The following is a 25,157-nucleotide window of genomic DNA, read 5'->3' on the forward strand; positions in this document are numbered from 1 at the left end:
TTGAATACAGTTCATGTATATTTTTTCTACCAGTTTTTTGCTACTTATTTAGTGTTACCAAGTATATAGCATGTGTTTTTACCATTGATTTCATGTTTCTTAAAGCGGCACTGTCATGGCCGAATCCCGTTTTTTTTTTTAACACCCCTCCCGCCTCCACTACATCTAACTGACCCCCTAGTCACCCCCAAATGCCCCTAAGTCTCCCAAATTACCTCTTTTTTAATCTTTATTTTCTGCCCCAATCTATATTCAGGGCGCCGCCATCTTTGTGTGGGTAGGTGAAGTCCCTGTGGGACACGTCATCTGCCCACACTAGATAGCCTGTGAGATTCCCGCACATGCCCAGTGAAACACTTGGACATGCGAACAGGAATTTCATCCATTCATTCATCAGACAGACGAATGAATGAATAAAAAAAAATCAGACGAACAAACAAACACTTAGTATCAGTGTTCGTATGTTCGTTCAGTTTGTTACAAGGAGGGAGCTACCGGCGCGCAGCTCCCTCCTTGTAATATGTAAAGATAGAAGCGGACATAAAGATAGAAGTGGACATGCCCCTACTCGCGGTATACCCTGCCCCCATACATACACACACACACACTGCCCCCATAACATACCCTGCCCCCATACACACACACTGCCACCATACACATACACTGCCCCCACATACATACACTGCCACCATACACATACACTGCCCCCACATACATACATTGCCCACCATACACATACACTTCCCCCATACACACACATTGCCCACATACACTGCCCCCAAAACACACACACACCCTACACACACATTGGCCCCCCACACACATACACTGCCCCATACACACAAACTTGCCCCATACACACATTGCCCCCCACTCACACTGCAACGCACACACACTGCCGTCCTCATGTACACACTGCAACTTTCACACACACACACACACACACTGCTCACACAGTCCTTCTTACACAAACACACTGCACCACTGCACCCCTGCTCCTATGCCCTACTACAGCCCCATTTCCAAGCAGACCTCAGGTATGTTGTCAAACTGTTCTTAAACGGTTTGACTACTTACTCTGGGAGGGGTTACTGGCACCATAACCACTACACTGAGCTGTAGTGGGTATTGTGTCTGGATTATTTCTCTAAATAATCTGCAAGTACCCCTCCCGAGGTCAGGCTCTGGATCCGCCACTGCCCTGATACCGTGGGAATTAGGGAGTTATCTACTAAGCGGCTGCAAGATGCAGCCACAGCACGAATAGGAATGGAGTTGCATTCAAATGAAATTGCGATCCGAACAAAGTCCCGAATTGCATCCTAACACGAATGGAGAAACTCTTCTCATTCTGTTAGGATGCAATTCGGCAGTTTTTCCGGCGTTCTGTCTAAGTGACAGGACGCTCGGCAATACTGACAGGAAGCATTGTGGGAACAGGGAGGAATGCTAGGGATCATGGGAAAATTGCTCTGACCAGCGGAAATGAAGCACACTTTGCTCCTCCGCTGGTCAGAGCTGGTCAAGCGGAGGAAACCTCCATATGGCAAAGAGTCCCTACTTTGTCTTATGATTTTAAAGAAAACTAAAGAAGACAGGAAGAAAAGAAGAACAGATCCTGAGAGAGGGGGAGAAGAGGAAGAGATTGAGGAAAGGTAAGTTCGGCATGACAGTGCCACTTTAATGTGTTTTTACATTTGAAAAGTCAATAAAATATTATACATTTTTTTTTCTTTTAATTCTAACCCAACTCACTACTGTGTGGAATATTCAAGAAGTATAAAAGGATTTGTATACCTAATACATGATTTTACTAATCCCACCTTTCCATATGTATGGCAATACTTCCTAACCCCTTAAAGACCAAACTTCTGGAATAAAAGGGAATCATGACATGTCACACGTCATGTGTCCTTAAGGGGTTAAAGGGATACTACAGCCAGTGGCGTACATACCGAGGTCGCAGGGGTCGCGGCTGCAACCGGGCCCGGCCCACCAGGGGGCCCGGCTGCCCTGCGACCCAGGTATGTATGTCACTGGGCCAGCCTCTTCTCCTGGGGGGCCCAGAAGCCAGCCACCTCAGGGCCCCCCGAGGCTGGCCCTGCTGTCACCCGGCTGGCTGGTCCTACGGGCGCGCGAGGGAGCACTGTCTCCTGGGTGCTTCCTCTTCAGCTACCTCGCGCACCGCACTGATACCGGAGCCGGAAGATGATGTCATCTTCCGGCTCCGGCATCAGTACGCGGCGCGCGAGGGAGCTGAAGAGGAAGCACTCAGGAGACAGTGCTCCCTCGCGCGCCCGTAGGACCGGCCAACCGGGTGACAGCAGGGCCAGCAACACCACTGGACCCCAGGGAATCCCCTCAGCTCTCCCACAGGTAAGGAGGCTGGGGGGATTAAAAAAAAGTGTTAGTGTGTGTGTGTTAGTCTTAGAGTGTGTGTGTGTGTGTGTGTGTGTGTGTATGTTAATGTGTGAGTGTGTGTTAGTGAGTGTGTTAGAGTGTGTGTCTGTTACTGAGTATGTTTGTGTGCGTCTGTTAGTGAGTGTGTATGTATGTCTGTCTGTTGTGTGTCTGTCAGTAAATGTGTGCGTCTGTTCATGAGAGAGTGTGTGTGTGTCTTAAGCACTTGCCTTTCTCCAGCGTCGGACTCCCTTGGCGCTGGGAATCTCTCCGCCCCGATCCGCCTCTCAGCTCCGAATGCGCATGCGTGGCAAGAGCCACGCGCGCATTCAAACCGCCCATAGGAAAGCATTAATCAATGCTTTCCTATGGACGTTCAGCGTCTTCTCACTGTGATTTTCACAGTGAGAATCGCAGAAAATCCTCTAGCGGCTGTCAATGAGACAGCCACTAGAGGCTGGATTAACCCTCAGTGAAACATAGCAGTTTCTCTGAAACTGCTATGTTTTCAGCTGCAGGGTTAAAACTAGAGACCTGGCACCCAGAACACTTCATTGAGCTGATGTGATCTGGGTGTCTGTAGTGGTCCTTTAAGTGTATGTGTTTATGCATGCACTGGCGTACATACCGCGGTCGCAGCCCTGCGACCCGGTGCCCGCCGCCATGTGTTGCGGCCCCAGCCCGCGCAGAGTAAGCGCGCGCGTGGGGGGGGCCCACGGATCAGTTTTCGCACCGGGACCCCATGGGTTGTGTGTACGCCACTGACTACAGCAGTGCCAGGAATACAAAGCTGTATTCCTGGCACTGTAGCTCCCTCTGCCTTCCCCCTCCCTTGCGGCCTACCACACAGGTGTATAAAACCTTTTATTTACTTACCTTTTTCCAGCACCAATGTCCCTCAGCGTGGGTCCTGGGTCTGCTCCTTCTGACGGCCCGCGATGAGTGGGCGCTGATGCACATGCGCAGCAAATGCCATGCGCAAATTAGACGTCCCCATAGGAAGGCATTGAATCAATGCTTTCCTACGAGAAAAAAAAAATCTGATGCTGGAGGTCCTCATGCAGAGTGTGAGGACGTCCAGCGTCGGATACCGGACCAAGGTCCATTTCAATACAGGAAGCCCTCTAGTGGCTGTCTGGTAGACAGCCACTGTGGGCAGACTTTGTGCTGCAACATTGCAGTTCTCGGGAACTGCAATGTTTAATATTGCAGCACTAGGTGCAAAAGGGACATTGCACCCAGACCACTTCAATTAGCTGAAGTGGTCTGGGTGCCTACAGTATCCCTCTAAGTTGACAAAACAGTATCGTTTCATTCTTTACCCCTCATGCTCCTCTTCACCCATTGTTACGTGATACGATTTTAAAAGACACTACGAGGGATCATTCCGATGGAGGTACAGGGTGTACCCACACAGGACAGGCATGCATAGGACTACTAGCCTTACCAATTGGTCTGCCACTTACAATGTTCCAGTTATCCCACATACATTCACCTACACTGGTTTTTGAATAAATCTGAGGGTTTATGTTTTCATGGTACCTTTGTACATTATGCAGACACTGGATACACAAGGTACACTGTGATATACTGGAAACTCTCTCACTACGTTACTTCTGTTGTTACTCATACGGAATGATAAATCATAAAAGCATGTTATACTATTACCAAATGTAACTACTTTTCCTCACACTGGTTTGCTCCCAATGTAACATTGTGTTGGCCTACCTATGTAACCCGATTTTATATCACTCATACTAATCAAGCAAACACCGATGTGCCTGCATGCCATTCGGATTGTTGTCTATTTGGAGCCATTGCTTCTTGTTTACCGGATTGTCTATTACACCAATAAAAATAAATAAAGGCTTTGTATGTCTATGTGTGTGTAAGGAAAGCTAAAGTGCTCCTAAGTAGTGAGTTTACTTTGCTACACTGCTAAATATAGGGCTACAATCCCAATAATGTCACTGAATGGCAAAGAAACAAGAAGAATTAAAACTTGGGGGAAAAAAGGGGGAAAAAGGGGGGAAAGGAAATGTTTTTATTTTCATATAGTATAATGAATAACATGGGTGGTTTTACAGCTTGCTTTGAATTTATTTTTTTACTGTGATTTTTTTTTATTTATTTTTTTAAATGGTCCTCCCTATATGACAATATACACCAGAGTCTTGCAGTACATGCATACATAGAGATAATTTTAACAGTGTGTAGAAGTCAGAAGTAGGAGTGTTTTAACACTTTTTGTACAGCATGTTGTATGTGGTCATCATATTCAAGGCCTTAGTCAACAGTCCTTATTTCGTTAAAATAAATCTGTATAATGCAGCAGACACACGGAGGCCTATACATTAAGGGCAGTAGTGGCCCCTGTGCTTATCACCAGTGCGTGCTAATAGTATATACATTATTTGTCCCAGACAGCCATAGAAATAGCACGTTTAGAGTTGATCAAATTGGGAAAATTCTATGGAAACTGAACGTAGTGCAATGTTGTGCTCCCTTATGTTTAAAGGGAATCTTAAAAAATAGCGATTTTGCCAAATCCTAGTCATTTTATAGCCAATCTGTTTGCAGATGTTTTTATGCTAGCTAAAAGTATAAAATTATAAATAAAAACAATAGTCTAAGCCTATAGATCCATGTTTCTTTTTGAATCACATACAAGCTGTACACATGGCCAGAAATCCCTGTATTTTCAGGAATGCCTGTTCGATGTAAAGTTTCATACACCATGTTTAATGTGTGCTTGCATTACTTGTGCGGCTAGAATTTACATTTTAAAGAGCAGCTGCTGTATCTGCTAGGAACACTGCTATTCTTAATTGTTGCAGTGTGAGAGTTCAGCCCCTTGCTTTAAGAATTCTAGGTTTCCTATGATAGAAGGGCCAGATGATCATGACTGTATAGAATGTCAAAGGTACTGAATTGTTTTCTTCGTGCCATTTACAGAAATGGAAGTTTCATAGAACACTTTATTTTGAAGTAAAAAAAAAATTCTTATACATTTTGAAACCCCATGTCCTCCTGGAAGAGTGCGATGCACAGCATTATGACACCTCCAAGAAAGAAACCAGCACCGTGGATGAAGATATCCTTTCCTTGGGAAAGATCAGAGGTCCCACGGTTTAACATCTGGGGGAGCTGACAGAAAGAGAAATTGGGTTCATTGCATTGCTTGTTAATAGATAGAGAGAAAAAAAATGAATGCATGCATAATAGTGCCAAAGAGGAGTACTGGTTCATGGTCCAAACATACCATGTCTAGCAATTCACAGACTGTGACTGTGTAATGTTAATCCAAACATAACATGTCTACCAATGTACAGCCTTGGACTGCTGTGATGTTAATCCAAACATACCATGTCTACCAATGTACAGACTGACTGTGCAATGTTAATCCAAACATACCATGTCTACCAATGTACAGACTGTGACTGTGTAATGTTAATCCAAACACACCATGTCTAGCAATGTACAGACTGTGACTGTGTAATGTTGATCCAAACATACCATGTCTACCAATGTACAGACTGTGACTGTGCAATGTAAATCCAAACATACCATGTCTACCAATGTACAGACTGTGACTGTAATGTTAATCCAAACATACCATGTCTACCAATGTACAGACTGTTACTGTGTAATGTTAATCCAAACATACCATATCTACCAATGTACAGACTGTGACTGTGTAATGTTAATCCAAACATACCATATCTACCATGTACAGACTGACTGTATAATGTAAATCCAAACATACCATGTCTACCAATGTACAGACTGTGACTGTAATGTTAATCCAAACATACCATGTCTACCAATGTACAGACTGTGACTGTATAATGTCGATCCAAACATACCATGTCTACCAATATACAGACTGTGACTGTGTAATGTTGATCCAAACATACCATGTCTACCAATATACAGACTGACCTGTTGATCCAAACATACCATGTCTACCAATATACAGACTGTGACTGCTGCAATGTTGATCCAAACATACCATGTTTACCAATGTAGAGACTGTGATTGCAGTAATTTAAATCCAAACATACCATATCTACCAATGTACAGACTGTGACTGTGTAATGTTAATCCAAACATACCATATCTACCATGTACAGACTGACTGTATAATGTAAATCCAAACATACCATGTCTACCAATGTAGAGACTGTGATTGCAGTAATTTAAATCCAAACATACCATGTCCACCAGTGCAACGTAGAGAAATATACCAGCTGTAGCAGCAAATATCCAAGGTGTGACCTCTGCTGAGCTTTGACTGACCAAAACTCCCGTCAGCAAACCCAGGTATGACAGGAATGCTGAAAGCAGGCTGAATAAAAGTACTCGCTTTATTGGCATTCCAGTCTGTAGCAAAACGGCAAAATCACCTAAAACAAAACATTTACAGGGGAACAGGTCAGATAAAAAATTAACAGGGAAATATGCTTTACAGGTGAAGGAGGGGCAATAGGCAGCCCCTTAAATTCCAGCTCATGTGGGCACATTCAAATTCTCAGTACTGGCAGAACTAATGTGGAAGAGGTTTTTTGCTCACCCACTATAAGTTGTAGTGCAACTTCCACAATACTTTACCAGCTGGGGATCGACCATTTGCCAAACCTTGCAAGATTTGTGTGTATTTGTGTGTAGTGTTGGCATTTGAAAGGACAGGTGTACTTGTGTGCAGGGCCGCCATCAGGGGGTGACAACCATGACGGCCCTGCTCTGGCAGTCCCACTTTCTTTCTCTGCACACATAGATAGCGATATTCGCTATCTATGTGTGCATCCGCGGGCCCCCGGCTCCCTGTTCCCTCAGAGGGGGCCCAGGCAGCACACAGCCTCTTCTCTTCTCTCTGCTAATAACTCTCGCGAGACCCGGTTGCCATGGCAACGCTCCACAGGTCTGACGAGGGTTATTGGAGGAGAGAAGAGGAGAAGCAGTGTGCTGTCTGGGCCCCCTCTGCGGTAACAGGGAGCCGGGGGGCCCCCCACCAGACCACCAGGGATGGAATCTCCCCCCCCACCCTGGACAAAAGTAAGCAGGAAGGGGGGAGAAACCATTTAATTAAATAAAAAAAATATTTTTTTAAATGTATGTGAAAATGCCCCTTCCTCCCCCTCCCCCCCCCCCCCAGATTGCACATTTACACACACACACACACACACACTACATACATTGACACAACACACAACACACACACTGCATACACTGACACAACACACACCCTGCATACACTGACAACACACACACTGCATACACTGACAACACACACACTGCATACACTAACACAACACACACACACTGCATACACTAACACAACACACACACTGCATACACTAACACAACACACACACTGCATACACTAACAACACACACTGCATACACTAACACAACACACACACTGCATACACTAACACAACACACACTGCATACACTTACACAACACACACTGCATACACTTACACAACACACACACACACACTGCATACACTAACACACCACACTGCATACACTAACACAACACACTACACACACTACACACACTGACACAACGCACACACACTGCATACACTGACACAACAAACACACTGCATACACTGACACAACACACACTGCATACACTAACACAACACACACACAATGCATACACTGACACAACACACAATGCATACACTAACACAACACACACTGCATACACTTACACAACACACACTGCATACACTTACACAACACACACACACACACTGCATACACTAACACACCACACTGCATACACTAACACAACACACTACACACACTACACACACTGACACAACGCACACACACTGCATACACTGACACAACAAACACTCTGCATACACTGACACAACACACACACTGCATACACTGACACAACACACACTGCATACACTAACACAACACACACACAATGCATACACTGACACAACACACAATGCATACACTAACACAACACACTCTGCATACACTAACACAACACACACACAACATACACTAATACAACACACACTGCATACACTAATACAACACACACACTGCATACACTAACACAACACACATACTGCATACACTAATACAACACACACTGCATACACTAATACAACACACACTGCATACACTAATACAATACACACACTGCATTCGCTAATACAACATGCACTCTGCATACACTACACACTAACACACTCACTGCATCCACTATACTGACACACACTCTGCATACACTCTGCATTCACTACACTAACACACACTCTGCATCTGCTACACACTAACACACTCTCTGCATTCACTACACATTAACACTCTGCATTCACTACACATTAACACTCTCTGCATTCACTACACATTAACACACACTACATTCACTACACATTAACACACACTACATTCATTACACTGACACTCTGCATTCACTACACCCTAACACACACTCTGCATTCACTAAACTATGCACACACTCTGCATTAACTGTACACACAGCATCCACTACACAAACATCCTGTATTCACAGTACACACACTACATCCACCACAAATTGAAACACTCTGCATTCACTATACACATACACTGCGTCTAATACACACACTACATCCTCTACAGACACTGCATCCACTAAACACATTGCATCTAGTACATACAAACACTACATCCACTACACAAACACACACTACATCACTGTACACACATTACATCCACTACTCAAACACACTCTGTGTTCACTATACACACTGCATCCGCTACACAAACACACACTCTGCATTCACTGCACAAACAGTATCCAATACACACAAACACTACATCCATTACACACGTTCTAATTCACCTCCACTATACACACCACATTCAGTCCTGCATCATTGTCAGCGGACTAGGTAGGGTGTGGGCAGGCCCGGGAATGAGGGGGAGCCCAGACCTTGTGCTTTGTCAGGGGCCCCAAAATTTCTGATGGCAGCCCGGCTTGTGTGTAGTGTTTGCTGTTGAATGTAAGAGCATGCTTGTATGCAGTGTTGATGTTTAAATGATGGCATGCATTTGTGTGTAGTGTTGGTTTTTGAATGCAGAGTTGTGTTTATTTATAGTGCTGGTGCTTTAATACAGAGGTGTGTTTGTATGTAGTGTTGACATTTGAATGCAGGTGTGTGTCTGTGTGTTTTGCTGGCATTTAAATGCGGAGATACACAAACACACACACACAATTATTTTAAAACCGTTGCCCCGCTAACTTAAGTTTAATGGGGGAAAAAAAAAAAAGTAAGGGCAGATTGTGGCCCGAGAGACTTCTCTTCGGTTCCCCTGGTTCGGTAGCTTCCCTCTCCTGAATTCAGCAAAACGCTCAGGGTCGTTCGCAAGAACTAACCTGCGAACAGACTTCAGCGGTACTCTGGATCCGTTTTAGGCTATGCGACCTTGCGGTTCCCAGTCATATTGGTCCTGTATTTTGACCCCCTTGCCCATCCGCCAGCAAGGGAGGGTGCCCGGGAGGGTGCCCAAGACTGTAACGAACAAACTTTCCCTGAGAGCCAGGAGATGCACCCTGTAGTTAGTCCGCAGGAGCTCCCGGAAGTTGACCGGCAAAGTACTAAAAACTATTTTGGACCACGTGTGCGGCTGGTCAGAACTTTGCCTTTGTGGCGATTCCCCTACACTGCATGTACCTGAGTGCTATTTGGACAACTTGGGCGCTCAGACTAGGGCTATTTGGGGATGTAGGACTTGTGGGGTTCCTTTCTGTTTTATACATGTTTTGGGGTGTTTTTATGGTTGTACCTTGTGTTTCTGGGAGAAAATATAGTTTAAGCAAAGGCAAAAACTCACTTATCTCCCAGACTCCTGGGCAGGGTTACTGTATGTCTGAATAAAGACCCCATGCTGGAGTTTGTGTATATAAGCAGGCAACCTGGCCTGAATAAATCAGTACATTTTCACCCTTCATTCAGTCTTGACTAGTGTTTGGGTGGACAAGCTATACTCTCTGCAGGAGAGCTTAATCATTTGAAGCTGTATCATTTGAAGCTGTTCTAGGGCAGGAAGCGACAAAAAGACCCCGGTCAAGCTGCGGCGGCTAGGGGCTGGGGCGCTGCTTGTGTCCTGGTGATAGCTCGGTAGTGTGTTTGGCGGAGATACCTAGTCATGGTACCAGGCGATCTGCCACACAGATAAAGGCCCATGAAGCTAAGACATCGGGAACTCCTGCAAGACTCCCAATGATCCACATGGGACAAAATGGTGCTGGGTGATGAAGAATCCTCCTTATCGTCGGAGGACATTCCTTTTGACCTGGGAGCAGTGGCAAAACACGTGGACTGCCAAAAGCACAGCCACCTCAGCAGCAAAACACTAATAAGCCAGTCATCGTCGCCGTACAGCTGAAAAGCAGCATGTTGGCAGAGCTCAGAACTAATATCGATGCAGACAGGGCCCACTTCAAGGACTCCATTAAAGGCGCAACCTCTCGGATAACCCTAATGGAGGCCTCCACATGTACCCAAGACTCCAGGATAACCTCCCTAAAGCGCAAGGTTGCTGTTCAACACTGTGTTGTCCCCAAAATAGGCCAAGGCGGTGAAGCTAGATGGCCTGTTCAGAATGACAAAGCCGTCTATAGCACCAAGGAATGCCCAAGCAGACCTTATACTGCACTTCCAGTCACAGCAGAATAAAGCCCTTAACCTCAACGCCAGTAGGGGGAAGACGCCATTACAATTCGAGAGGTCCACATTTATGCTGTACCCGGACCACAAATGTCCGGATTAGGGCTACCCAATCCTAACAAGCTCCACCACCAACAACTGCAGTTATTCATGAGCTGTTGAGCTCATCTTGACTTATTTTCTGTTACTCTTATTATTTTAGTGAGAGCTAGTAACTACTGACTACTTTCCTGTTATACCAACATCCTAGTCCTCCCTTGGAGGACCCCTAGAGGCCCGATTCCCCCCTTTTCCCCCCTCCCTCCCTCCCCACCCCCCACCCTACTCCCAGCAACCAGTCAGGGAATCCATAGTTACTTTTGACAATCTGGGAGGGAGGTAAATCCCCAGAGGGTTATAGCGTAACCTTGCCTCTGTTGACACTTGCACAACCTTAGGGGAATATTTTACTAGTATATGTTCTCCGATTTTGTTTAGTTTCACTTTTGTTCTGCATATCTTCATAAAAAAATAAATAATAATTAAATAAACTAATTCCACTTATTTTTTTCATATTGCTAGAGAAATTGTTGCATTGGAATTGTCTGTGTATTTCATGCAATCACTGATGTATGTGCTTTACTTGCCAGTGGAATGACCAAAATAAAGATTTATTTATTTTTAAATGGTCTAGACAGGAGTACAACCATTGTGACAATTACTGTTTAAATGTAAAGGTTGTAAAATGCAACTGATTAAAACCCATTCATTTTACCAGATCAATCAAAATAATTGTTCATTTTCCGCATGTATGATGTGCTTTTAAAACATTTTTTTTTACATACCCAGCTCATGAGGCAACTCATGACAGAATACAGCAACAGAAGTGCTGAGACCACCAGAAAAGCCAGCAGAAAAAGCAGCCCCTATAACAGAGAGCACAAATTGCAGCCACATTAGATTTACACTGTAAATGGAAAAATTGGTATTTACCAGGTCTATATGAAATGGTGTCATACCTATAGCTAATCCATCAGTGAAGTTATGGATCCCATCTCCAAGTAATACCATCCATACAAATTCTGCAATGCCCCCTGCTCCTGCAGAATGAGAGTGGCCATGGTGATCCACAGATGCACGAGATTCATGGTCTCTCAGTCCCTCTTCATGAAATTCATTTCTAACCTGTAGATCATCAGCTGCACCAGTAACCTCACAGAACTCAGCATCTGCAAACAAAAACAAGAAGAGATTTATTGTAAAGAGCCATTAACAGTTTCAGGAACAATGATATCGCATGTCTTTATTACAAATGGTCCTTAACGCCACACAGCTTGTCCTAACTCGTGAGTGGGTCATACTCATACCATTTACATATTGAAATATTTATATGAAAGGCTGTGCCCTTAGATAGAACACTGGCCTAAAGATAGAGTGCAGAGAGTATTTGTAAACTGAACATTTTCAAATTGGACAAAACTGGTAAGTGGAGTTCCTCATGGCTCTGTCCGGGGCCCGTTTCTAAATGATCTTGATGTAGGCATTGAAAGTCATTTGTTGGTATTTGCAGAGAAAGCAAGACTAGGTAAGATAATATAGTCTGAGCATGATATAACTTCACTACAGAGTGATTCTGATACATTGGGGGACTGGACAGGCAAGGGGCAGATGAGATATAAGGTATTTAGTCTCCCCCATCACCCCCCTCCCTCTCACCATCACCCCCCCTCTCACTCTCACATCACCCCCTCTTTCCTCTCATCATCATCATCATCATCATCACCACCCCCTCTTTCCTCTCACCATCACCCCCTCTTTCCTCTCACCATCACCCCCTTTCCTCTCACCATCACCCCCCTTCCCTCTCACCATCACCCCCCTTCCCTCTCACCATCACCCCCCTTCCCTCTCACCATCACCCCCCTTCCCTCTCACCATCTCCCTCTAACATGAGCCCCTCTCGCCTTCACATCACTCCCCTCACACCACCACCCCTCTCACCATCACCCCCCCTCCCTCTCACCATCACCCCCCTTCCCTCTCACCATCACCCCCCTTCCCTCTCACCATCACCCCCCTTCCCTCTCACCATCTCCCTCTAACATGAGCCCCTCTCGCCTTCACATCACTCCCCTCACACCACCACCCCTCTCACCATCACCCCCTCCCTCTCACCATCACCCCCTTCCCTCTCACCATCACCCCCCCTCCCTCTCACCATCACCCCCCTCCCTCTCACCATCACCCCCCCTCCCTCTCACCATCACCCCCCCTCCCTCTCACCATCACCCCCCCTCCCTCTCACCATCACCCCCCTTCCCTCTCACCATCACCCCCCTTCCCTCTCACCATCACCCCCCTTCCCTCTCACCATCACCCCCCTTCCCTCTCACCATCACCCCCCTTCCCTCTCACCATCACCCCCCCTCCCTCTCACCATCACCCCCCTCCCTCTCACCATCACCCCCCCTCCCTCTCACCCCCCCTCCCTCTCACCATCACCCCCTTCCCTCTCACCATCACCCCCCTCCCTCTCACCATCACCCCCTCCATCACAGTATTACTCCCCACTCCCTCTCACCTTCCCTCCTCCCTAAAACCATCACCCCCCTCCCTCTCACCATCACCCCCCCCCCTCACACATCACCCCCTCCATCACAGTATTACCCACCTCTTCCTCCCACCAACACCACCATATTCAAAAACCACACTACAGAAAAATGCACGCCTGCATTCAAATGCCAATACACGCAAACACACCCATACATTCACTCACACATACTCCATACAAAAACATGCTTACATTCAAGCACAAACGCTGCTCGGTGCTAAATACATAAAAAAAAATACAAACACTGCTAAAAATACGTTTTCAAAAATTGCGTTTTTTAAAAACATTTTTAAGACAAATATAGGATCCACCCCAGGTGCCAAATGCTCCAGGTACGCCCCTGCCTCAGAGGGTATATGATGGTATTATACAAATAAATACAGACTCAGTACAAACCACTATGTGCTAACCCGTACATTAACAGGAACATACAACAGACAAGATTTCACCAATTGAGACTGGAATAAAGGCGTTTTCACGTAAAGCAGAGGAAAGGGAAGAACAATAAAGATGTGAAAATCTCTGTTTAACCCGGTTGTCTTGTGAAATTCTATAGATATTTTTTTAAAAAGGCTTGTATGCTTTTTTTTGCAAAAACAGAATATTCAAGGATATAAATGATATCTATGTGAACAAGCTGATGAATCATAGGGAAATCTGTTTGCCATTATGGAGTCAAAAATTTAGGCTAAAGTAGCTGAACTGAAAACTAGATGTGACTTGGGGAATTTTTCCAGTTACTTTAAATTCCGAGCTATTCACCCTGTAATAAATATCCACGCTTTCAAATTTTAGCAAATTAAATCTGAATTGCAAAATGAAGGCTAAACTAGTCAAATTAGATTGGAATTGGATAACCTAGCAGAGTTAGTTGCTAAACTGGTAAATGACAGAATTGCATAATTCTACACTATGGTTCCTCTGTTTTGTATTTGTATGATTTAGGGTTTTATCAAGAAAAAGACCCATCATATCTTATTGTATTTTAAAGGAAAATAATTTTTACAGTGTGCACTTTAACACTTTTTTTCTGTGGTATTTCTGTTTTTATATACGTGTACTTAGTGACAATACACTAAGTGTTTTTAGCCTGCACTTATATTTTCTTATTTTTTTCACATAAATGCATCACAAACCTAGCTGAAAACATACATTGCAAGACATATCTGTAGATGTGCTTCTCAGTGTAATTGGATCTAATCATATCTGGGAATGAACAAAATGTATTTGACATTAAACATGGCATGTCGATCATCTGTAATGAAAACATTTCCCAGAATACAATCCAATAAACATCAACTGGGCTCAAACTGCACATTATAGAGATTGCAGTGTATATCAAATCTCTCTCTTACAGTTCTGGTTATCGTTTATATTGTTCCGTAATAAAGGAAAGTCAAGGTTAGGACCAGGGCCGTCTTTAATATTGATTGGACCCTGGGCAAGCATCTGCTTGGGCCCCCTGGGCATGCAATCACTCCCTCCACCCCAACCTAGAGGCGAAACTAATGTAGAGAGTGCCTTGGTGCAAAAAAAAATTCAGGCCTGCCCTGTAGCACAAGAGTAAAGAAAAGATAGATCCCCATCTGTCATACAACTCCTGCGATGCTATGCCAGCTGGGGATCTACCATCCTTGCAGGGTTGTATTTTTGAGCAGTGTTTGTGCAATTGAATGTCAGCATGTTATTGTATAGAGTGCATGTGTGCATGTAGGGGTGTATTTGTATGTACTGTTACCATTGGAATGCAGTGGTGTACTTGTGTGTAGTGTTTGCGTTTGAATGCAGGGGTGTGTGATTGTCTGTAGTGTTGGCTTTTAAATGCAGGTGTACTTTTGTGTGTAGAGTTTGTGTTTGTATATAATTTTAGCGTTTTAATACAGGAATGTGTTTGCATGTAATGTTTGTATTTGCATGCAGGGGGGTGTTTGGATGTAGTGTTGTGTTTTAAATGCATATGTACATTTGTGTGTAGTATTGGTGTTTCAGCAAACTGGTGTGCTTGTATGTAATGTTTGTGTTTGCAAGGGTCTGTTTGCATGTTGTGTGATTTCTATAACACATATACATATACACATTAACACGCAGAAACACACAAAAGCACACTGACACATGCTCACACCTTGACACATACTGGCACATACATACACACACTCAGATACACACCCTTTGACAAACAGATACAAGCACTTTAATACACACACACACACACACTGGCACATCCACACACAGAGATACACACACACACACACACACACACACTGACACAGGTATATACACACACACACACACTCAGATACACACATACATAAAGGTATAAATGCAGGGGTGTATATGTATACAGTGCTAGAGATGTAATATAGGAGTGTATTTGTGTTGGCATTAAAATGCTGGGATGTATGCATTACCACACACTCAGATGCACACTTACACACACTGACACATGCATACACACACACACACACACAGGTACACATACACACTGACACACAAGTACACATACACAGGTATACATACACACAGAAACACTGACACACAGACAAACACAGCCAGATACACACAAGGACACAAGGACATAACCAGATACACACACTGACACACACACACATATATGTGCACATTTACATATTTTAATCTCTGCCTTCTAGCAGCTCTTGGACAGCAACTCCCAGCAACCTTGGCCAATATAATGTCTCAACTCTGTTCTTACATACCCAGGTCCAGAATTTGGCAAAAGTGACATTTGGAAATGGTGTACAGCCTTTGATAACACTTGATGCAATAATATGTTAACATACATACTTTTTACATTTATATTTAATAGGGAACTGCCAGGTTCTTCTAGGATTTTTAACATGTACTTAGTCCCTGTGTGTTACATTACAAACACCAACACTTGAATGAAAGTGATATCAGAAATAAGCAAAACAAAAAACAAACAATATTTAGCCACCCTCCTGTCTCCTTACCTTTTGGGTACAGAGGGGTGGCTTCCCTGGGGTCCAGTGGGAGCTTGCTGGCCCAGGCTGATGGGAGTCTGCTATCAGCTTTCTCAGTCCCTCTCCCCCACAATGCCTCCATGTGGTGTGTGCCCCCTCCCCTGCGGCACTGACCCCCCACAATGCTTGTATTCTCCTCCATGTGGTGTGTGCCCCCTCCCCAGCGGCACTGAGGAGGAGGCGATCTGACCTCACTTCCTCCCAGCATGCCAGGGGAAGAAAAGGGATCACAGGGCAGTGTGTGCAGGGGGCTAGCTGTGAGTATGTATTCAGCCAACCCCCATATTACAGGGGCCAGGTCCAGAGCAGTATTAAAGGGCCGGGGCCCCTGATTACCTCAGGTGCTGCAGGGGGCCCATGGGGCAGCTGCCTTAGGGCCCCCAGGAGTAACTGGGCCCAGGGCAGCTGCCCCTTTTGCCCCTCCTTAAAAACGGCCCTGGTTAGGACCAGGTGCCTACATAAAAAGGTATATTAATACATTTAAATCAGTCAGACACACACACACAGTGAAATAGCATCTAAACATGTGCAATTCGTTTCGGCAATTCAGATGCTTCCGAATTTCCACATTTCCGAAGTGGCAAATTTCGGAAGTGCCGAACCGAATTGCCTAAGTCTCAAATTGCCGAATTTAGAAAGTTCCGAACCGAACCGAATTTCCGAAATTTGGAAGTGCCGAAGTGCTTCGGATTACTGAAAAGTGGCAAAACAGGAGAGGGAGATAACATAGTACCAATAGGGTAGGGTAAGGGTAGGGTTAAGGGTAGGGTTAGGGTTAGAGTTAAGGGTAGGGTTAGGGGTAGGGTTTGGGTTCAGGGTAGGTTTAGGGGTGGAGTTAGGGTTAGGGTTAAGGGAAGGGTTAGAGGTAAGGATAGGGTTATGGGTTAGGGTTAGGGAATTGCCGAAGTCTCGAATTCCCGAAGTGCTAAGTCCCGAAAGTCCCGAATTACGGAAGTGTCGAAGTGCCGAAGTCCTGAATTTCGGAAGTGCCGAACCGTACCAAATTTTTTGCCCATGCACATCCGTAATAGCATCCCCAATACAATAAGCATCATTAGTTTATCACAACACTGATATCATTGTGGAACGAGCTAGTTGCTTACCAACTGAGTGGCCAAGATCTCGTAACACAGTTGTGCAGTCCTCAACTGGAACAGGGACTTTCCGCTTTGCATTTATCTGAAGGTTGAATGTAAACACACAAAATGTTATTGTACGACCTGTAGAAGATCATTTGAGTTTTTAAAACAGCACATACAATAATGAGCCTAACCTATATGGAAATTCCACCTGATATTTAAATTCTTGTCCTGTTATGAGCTGTAAATGTTTGTTACTGACATATAAAGGATTCAAATTTATGACTGATTGTTGCTCTTTTCCTTACAAAAGTTTCACAGCACTCACCTTCCGCCTTCTCCGTCTTTGATTCATAAGGCCCATGAGATTTTCAATAAGAAAGAGTAGGTAAATACCACCAAGTACAGTAAGTCCTTTCAGAACAGGCTCTATGGAATGTGATTCCCCACCATCTTGAGACTCTTTGTGATCTTCCTGGGCCTATAATAAAATAATTCAAGTTACGAACTTCTGACTTGGAAACCAGCTTTTATGGGAGTGGTTTAATATTCAAAGACAGACTGAGTTATGCTCACATAAATAAATTTCCTATAACTTTTCATGAAACGACAAAAGGTCAATTACTTTTCAACAAAAGCAGTATCAAATATGCTTTGAAACACATACAATATAATGCAGCTTGAGCTTGTATGTGAATACAAATATAATACTCTGCATTAGTGGGGAGTGGTCACTTGAAAATATATTTCCTTAAATCAGTTGAAAATAATAAGGCAAATAGATTAAAATAAACTTCAATTTAAAGTTAAAAAAAAACAAAAAAAAACGACGACATGTTTCATCTTGTGGGCATAGTACCAGCACATGTTATTATTTTGACCTCCATCTATGTAAGATATATTTAAGGTGGCACAGCGGTACAACATTATCTTTAGCTCCAGTAGGAATCTTTAATTTCGGTTTGTGATGTTGTTCTTATTTACATTTTATTTTTAAAGTCAATCATACGCTCTGCCGAAAGAATATAATCATATAATACCATGCACTACCATGTAAAGTATGTATCCTAGGCTAAACCTATCTGCCTCCTCCAGCTATGATATGATGCCTTCAGGGCCGTCTTTAGCGCGGGGCAAACGGGGCAGCTGCCCCGGGCCCAGTTGCTCCTGGGGGGCCCAGAGCAGCTGCTCCGTGGGCCCCGCGATTTGGGCAGCCCCCCCTTGGACCCGGTGGTGCGGCTGCACAGAGCCGCACCATCCCGCATGCTAAAGAGGGCCCCCGGGTGGCCCATGCACTAAGGGCCACCCGGTGGGCATGTGTCAGCAGGGGCCCAGTCGGGCGCTGTTACGCTTAAAGAGCGCGACCGGGCCCCTTCCTGTTCGTCAGCCGGCTGGGAGGAAGTGAGTGCCGCGCGTCACTTCCTCCCACCGGAGATCAGAGCCGCACAGGAGGAGAAAGGCAGGGAGGAGGGGAGTTTCAGAGAAGAACTCCCAACTGCCTCAGCCTGCCACTGTTCCCCAGGGAAACCACCCTCCAGAAAAGGTAAGGGTGGTTGGAGGGTAGCTAAATGTATGTCAGTATGTTTGTGTGTGTATGTCTGTCTGTGTTTCAGTGTATATGTGTGTGTATATCAGTATGCCTGTGTGTGTCAGTATGTCTGTCTGTGTGTGTGTCAGTATGTCTGTCTGTGTGTGTCAATACTTCTGTCAGTGTGTGTGTCAATATGTCTGTCTGTGTGTGTGTCAGTATTTCTGTCTGTGTGTGTGTCAGTATGTCTGTCTGTGTGTGTGTCAGTATGTCTGTCTGTGTGTGTGTCAGTATGTCTGTCTGTGTCAGTATGCCTGTGTGTGTCAGTATGCCTGTGTGTCAGTATGCCTGTGTGTGTCAGCATGTCTGTGTGTGTGTCAGTATGTCTGTGTGTGTGTCAGTATGTCTGTGTGTGTGTGTGTCTGTATGTTTGTGTGTGTGTGTGTGTCAGGATGTCTGTGTGTGTGTGTGTCAGTATTTCTGTCTGTGTGTGTGTCAGTATGTCTGTGTGTGTGTCAGTATTTCTGTCAGTGTATGTGTCTGTGTATGTGTGTGTGTGTTAGTATGTCTGTCTGTGTGTGTCAGTATGTCTGTGTGTATGTCAGTATGCCTGTGTGTGTCAGTGTGTCTGTGTGTATGTCAGTATGCCTGTGTGTGTCAATATGTCTGTCAGTGTATGTGTCTGTATGTGTGTCAGTATATCTGTCAGTGTATGTGTCTGTGTGTGTGTCAGTATGTCTGAATGTGTGTCAATATGTCTGCCAGTATATATTTGTGTGTCAGTGTATGTGTGTTTCAGTATGTATCTGTGAATGTTTTAATATGTCTGTCTGTGTGTGTGTGTATGTGTCAATATGTCAGTGTGATTGGGGGTTGGGCGTAATTGGGGGGTTGGTGGATTGAGAGGGTCGCAGGGCCGAGGGGGCCCAACAAAATTCTTTGCCCAGGGTCCTATTTATATTATAGATGGCCTTGGATGCCTTAACCAGGTTTATTATATTGGCTGTAAAACAGGGCTCCAACTCTGCAATGCCATGCGCTAATTAATCACTGTGTATGTAGCCATGTAGCCTGCTATCCCATGACAACTGTTCAACGTAAGCATACTGTAATAATACAGCTAGATTGGGCCATGCAGGCTCCCTGCCCGGGCGGCATTTCGCTGAGGTCACACCAGCCTATTTAACTGACATCCTCCCTACTGCTGTGGGTGTATTCGGGCTGAGATGGGCATGACAGTGCAACCATAATTTTACACCCCGTTAGTACCCCACGCGCCCACACCGACCACGGTGCCCAGCGGCTACCCTGCTGAAAAATAAACCGCGGTTTAGCATGTTACTTTCTCTTTATCTTGATTTTATCATAATCGACTACGTTAATGTCAATCTATATAGTATGTCTCAAGCAACCCTACAATTTTCCTGTTAAGCAAATTATATGCATTAGTATGTTTACATTTAAAATGTGCAGTTCTATCATATGCCACAGTCTTATGCCTCTTGGAAAATCTGTATTTACTGTCGTGGCTCGGCAAACTTGTCTGTCTAATTTCTGCACAACAAAAATAAAGAATTAAAAAAAAAAAAAAACATGTTTAAATGTGGAGGTAGCCATTTATATTAGAATTTTCAACCTCTACTGATTAAAAAAAAAATAGTCAGAAAACCACAATCTGTGAGTTACAGAGTCGTTCTCAGCTTTCCACTATACAGGAAATTGAAAATTATTCTTTGAACTTTATGATGGTATTCTGAGGCCAATATAACCAAATGTAATAAAGCCGAGAAGAGGCCATCAGCTAATTATGTTGAAATTGGTAAAGGTGTGCAGCCCGCCACCACTACAGAAGAATACTGAGCTGTGTATCCTAGTGTGAGGAGCCAATCCATTCTAAATAAATTATGCAATTTTGCCAGAAAAATGAACACCGAAAGACAGTCTGCTTGGTTCCAGACCTGCAACACCACCGCATTTATTTTACTAATGTTTTCATTAGGGTAATGGTGGTTGGGAATGAGACCCAGCATTAAACACTCTGGCCTAAGGGGAATATTAAATGGTGTTGATCTCCACCCAGAATGTTTCAATTACTGGATAACCCCAAAAGCAATGGTACATATCCATATGATCAGCTGGGCAACTAAAGCATTGTTTGTCACTTTTTTTCTTATAGAAATACCTGCAGAACAAATATAATTAACAGTAGACATTCAAAACATTTAATATTATATCATTATATCTCGTGGTTCTTTATAGTGTCTCAAAAATCCCTCAATTCCATTATTTTAATTAATAATAATGTAATAATTTGTACACAAACTGAAAATACATTTGAGATTTATGCACAGTTTGCATTAATGTTAGGAGCTCTTTAAACTACTTGTGAAGTGCTGTAAATAGATCCAGCTCTAGCAGGTAAGACAGCAATCTGTTATTGATTACTTGAGTGAATATTTGATGTTGGTTCAATAGCTATATTGGGCAATATTGTGATGTAATTCCAGTAAAATACAAGTTTAGCAGGCTAAGATTGCCACAAGGCATATGTATGTATATGTGTTTGTAGTATCAGTTAGTTAATTACACGTAGCTAAGATACTGTTATCACTGTACTGACCAGGTGCAGGAATGTAAGAACTGGAATTACGCGTCCCTCTCCTTTGTATCAGATGAGCCACGTGGTTAGACCGGATGGATGAGTTTAGACTCTATTTATTAAATAGGTTAAGGGTATGTGTGGGTGTAGTTAATTGTGGGAGGAGCTACAGTGCTATATAAGGAATGTACTCTATGTATTCAGTACTCAGACTTTGCTGTATTTTGGTGACGCTAGTCCCTCTGAGTCCCGATCGGTGATCCAATAAAGAATCTCTTCCTTCCTGAAGAAACCTGTGTCCATCTCTCTGTGCTTGGCTTCCGTCAGTTTCTCCGGTATCATTTGGTGCATTGGCCGGGAAGCTCATCGTTCAACGGTAGCTGAGAGGCAGAGGCGTGAGACGGTCTATCTTTGCCCACGTTCTCTACGGCTGCACCCCTGAACTTCTGCGTGGACCTCCCTTCGTCTCGGCGCCACTGGTCTGTTGTCCAGGAGATCATCGGCCTCTACGTGAGAAGTGCTGGGGTGTCCCCGTCGATGAGTGTGAACTCAGGTTCAGGAACGAGGAGGTAAGACAACTGCTGTTTTAGACGGCAGGACCCACTAGGGGTATACCGATTGTGCGGTAGGCCCAAAGGGGTTTTGAATCTGTGTATCTGCCCCCTCTGTCGGAGGGAAGGAGCGAAGGCGCACCGCTCGATCGAACGCTCTTTAGTCAGACCGTTTGATTTGGTTAGTCAGGCGGGGTCCTGGTGTAAATAGCCCTAGCCGGACACCGGTGTCTTGTCTAGACTAGCGTTCTAGGGTGTATATTACGTTCGCTAGGTCGGAGGGACCGGGAGACTAAGCGGCGCCTGTGTAAATTCGGTTCGCTAGTTCTCATCCTATCTGGGCTAAGTGGGAAGGCGTGTAAATTTGGAACCCACTAGACTTTTGATAGTGCGACTAAGAGGCGCCTGTGTAAATTCGGTTCTCTAGCTCGCTATATATGTGGTGATTGGGCAGTGTGGCTAACCAAAACGGGTGTATATAGTTTTAGGTAGTCCATTCAAGGTACTGGCCAATAGTTTAGTTGGGAATTGTAAATGTGTTAACGATTGTTTTAGTAAAGTGTATATCTTGTTAGATAGCGCGAGCTCAGCCGTCTAGCGAGAGTGTTAATAGTGTGTTGCTGTATTATAGTGCACGGTACCATAACCCTGTATATTTACTGACATTATATAATAAGTACTAATCATTGTCGTCCATTGCATGTTTAACACCATAACCACTAATAATTGTATTGTGACCTTAACTTGTGCTTTGACCTATGCTAACCGTACTGTAACCGCTATTTGTAAAAGACGATGTTACTGGGGTGTGTTATAGACGGGTAATTCGTATATAGAGAATTATAGCGTGGGTGACTGTATAGTTACGCCAAAGGGCATAATATTGATTATATAGTGACTGGTGTAACAGCTGTGTGTGTACGGGAATTCCCTGAGTGTTTATTGTTATTGTGTACGTTTCACTTGGTAACCGTACCACGTGGTGCTGTTGCCAGAGGAAACGGGTGTGACTGTTGAATAGTACGCGTGTATAGTATTCGTTGTCGACGACGTTCCATTGTTAAGTATGGGTGCGTCGCAGTCAACGATTCCGGATCCCTTAGGATGTATGGTTAAGAATTTTAAAAAGGGATTCAAAGTTTGTGATTTTGGGGTAAAGATGTCTCCTGTACGTTTGGTCACTTTGTGTACTAGGGAGTGGCCTACTTTGGTTGCGGCATGGCCGCCACGTGGCAGTTTGGATCCAACTCTGGTACAGCGCTTACACGTGGCTGTATCGGGTAGGCCTGAACTTTACGGCCAGTTTCCTTATATTGACTGTTGGAGACAGGCCGTAAATGACTCGCCAAAATGGCTCCAGACATGCCACGAGGAGCAGTGTCGCCTCATGGTAGCTAGGACTTGCTCGTCCACTAGGACTGGTGTTAGGCCCATTTTGGACACGCCCCCTGAGTCCGAGATCCCTTTGCCGCCCCCTTACTTTCCGTTAAGAAGAAGTGACGCAAACGCAGGAAGTCCTGCACCCCTCCCCTCATTACCCTCATCCACTTCCGCTTCCTCCTCCAGTACAGGATCCACCCCCCCTCGTACTAAATCTCCCCTTCCGGAACCAGAATCCACCCCCATTAGAAACGAATATCCTGATTTGGCGCCACTTCAGACTTCCGGTCAAGCTTCATCTAGCTCGGCTCGAAGTGTTTTATTTACGACCTTTTCCCAAAACCGACCTCCCACATCCCCATACCCTATCTCTCCCCGACCGGAACCCATGACTGACGCCTCTCTACGTAGCCCCATCCAAACCCGACAGTTGACTGGTGCCCAACAATTAAAGCACTATCAGATGCCTCTTCGTCTGAATCCCGGGTCAGCTTATATCGATGCCGCAGGTCAAATGGCACACGCTGACCCAGTCTTCGTATATGTCCCATTTACCACAACCGATCTTTTAAACTGGAAGACCCATAATTCCTCGTATACTGAGAAACCACAAGCTATGACTGATCTGTTCACCTCAATAGTACAGACGCATAATCCGACATGGGCTGATTGCCAGCAGTTACTAATGACTTTATTTAACAATGAGGAAAGGACAAGAATAAATCAAGCAGCCATTAAAGCATTAGAGGATAGAGCCCGTGCTTTGAACCAAGCCAATCCAGCAGCATGGGCCGCGACACACTATCCCAACACCGATCCCGATTGGAACGTAAATGGTGCTGATATGGTTCAACTCAGAGCCTATAGAGACGCTATAATTGCTGGCATGAAAGCCGGAGGAAAGAAAGCCATTAACATGTCGAAGACAGTTGAGGTGATCCAGAAAAGCGATGAAGCGCCCAGTGTCTTTTATGACCGATTATTGGAGGCATACCGCTTGTATACCCCCTTTAATCCGGAAGACGCAGACAATTCCCGAATGGTTAACTCCGCCTTTGTCAGCCAAGCATACGGAGATATTAAGCGCAAGCTACAAAAGTTAGAAGGGTTTGCAGGTATGTCCATCACCCAACTAATGGAGGTAGCAAATAAGGTCTATATGAACAGGGATACAGAAAGTAAGAAAGAGGAAGAGCGCAAGATGCGTAAAAAGGCTGATATGCTAGCGGTAGCGATCGCAGGCGTAGATAAACGGGGCCCAGATAGAGGCAATAATAGATGGAGTAGGGAGCCTTTGAGTAGGGATCAATGCGCGTATTGCAAGGAAGAAGGGCATTGGAG

The 25,157-nt window shown here is 44.6% G+C and overlaps 1 protein-coding gene across 2 annotated transcripts in view; it reads right to left on the reverse strand.

Annotated features, from left to right (window-relative positions):
* Positions 1-5,360: 5,360 nt before the first annotated feature.
* SLC39A5 (solute carrier family 39 member 5) overlaps positions 5,361-25,157 on the reverse strand; it is a 61,031-nt gene continuing 41,234 nt past the window's right edge. For both annotated transcript variants that reach the window (XM_063426363.1, XM_063426372.1), the window contains exons 7-12: positions 18,087-18,239; positions 17,783-17,858; positions 12,089-12,298; positions 11,915-11,995; positions 6,616-6,806; positions 5,361-5,547 (exon numbers count right to left, since the gene is read on the reverse strand). In XM_063426363.1, coding sequence (XP_063282433.1) covers positions 5,404-5,547; positions 6,616-6,806; positions 11,915-11,995; positions 12,089-12,298; positions 17,783-17,858; positions 18,087-18,239 — 855 coding nt within the window. In that variant the 3' untranslated portion in view covers positions 5,361-5,403. The remainder of the gene's footprint in view (positions 5,548-6,615; positions 6,807-11,914; positions 11,996-12,088; positions 12,299-17,782; positions 17,859-18,086; positions 18,240-25,157) is intronic.

This window comes from Pelobates fuscus, chromosome 1 (assembly GCF_036172605.1).
Source record: "Pelobates fuscus isolate aPelFus1 chromosome 1, aPelFus1.pri, whole genome shotgun sequence".
Lineage (NCBI taxonomy): Eukaryota > Metazoa > Chordata > Amphibia > Anura > Pelobatidae > Pelobates > Pelobates fuscus.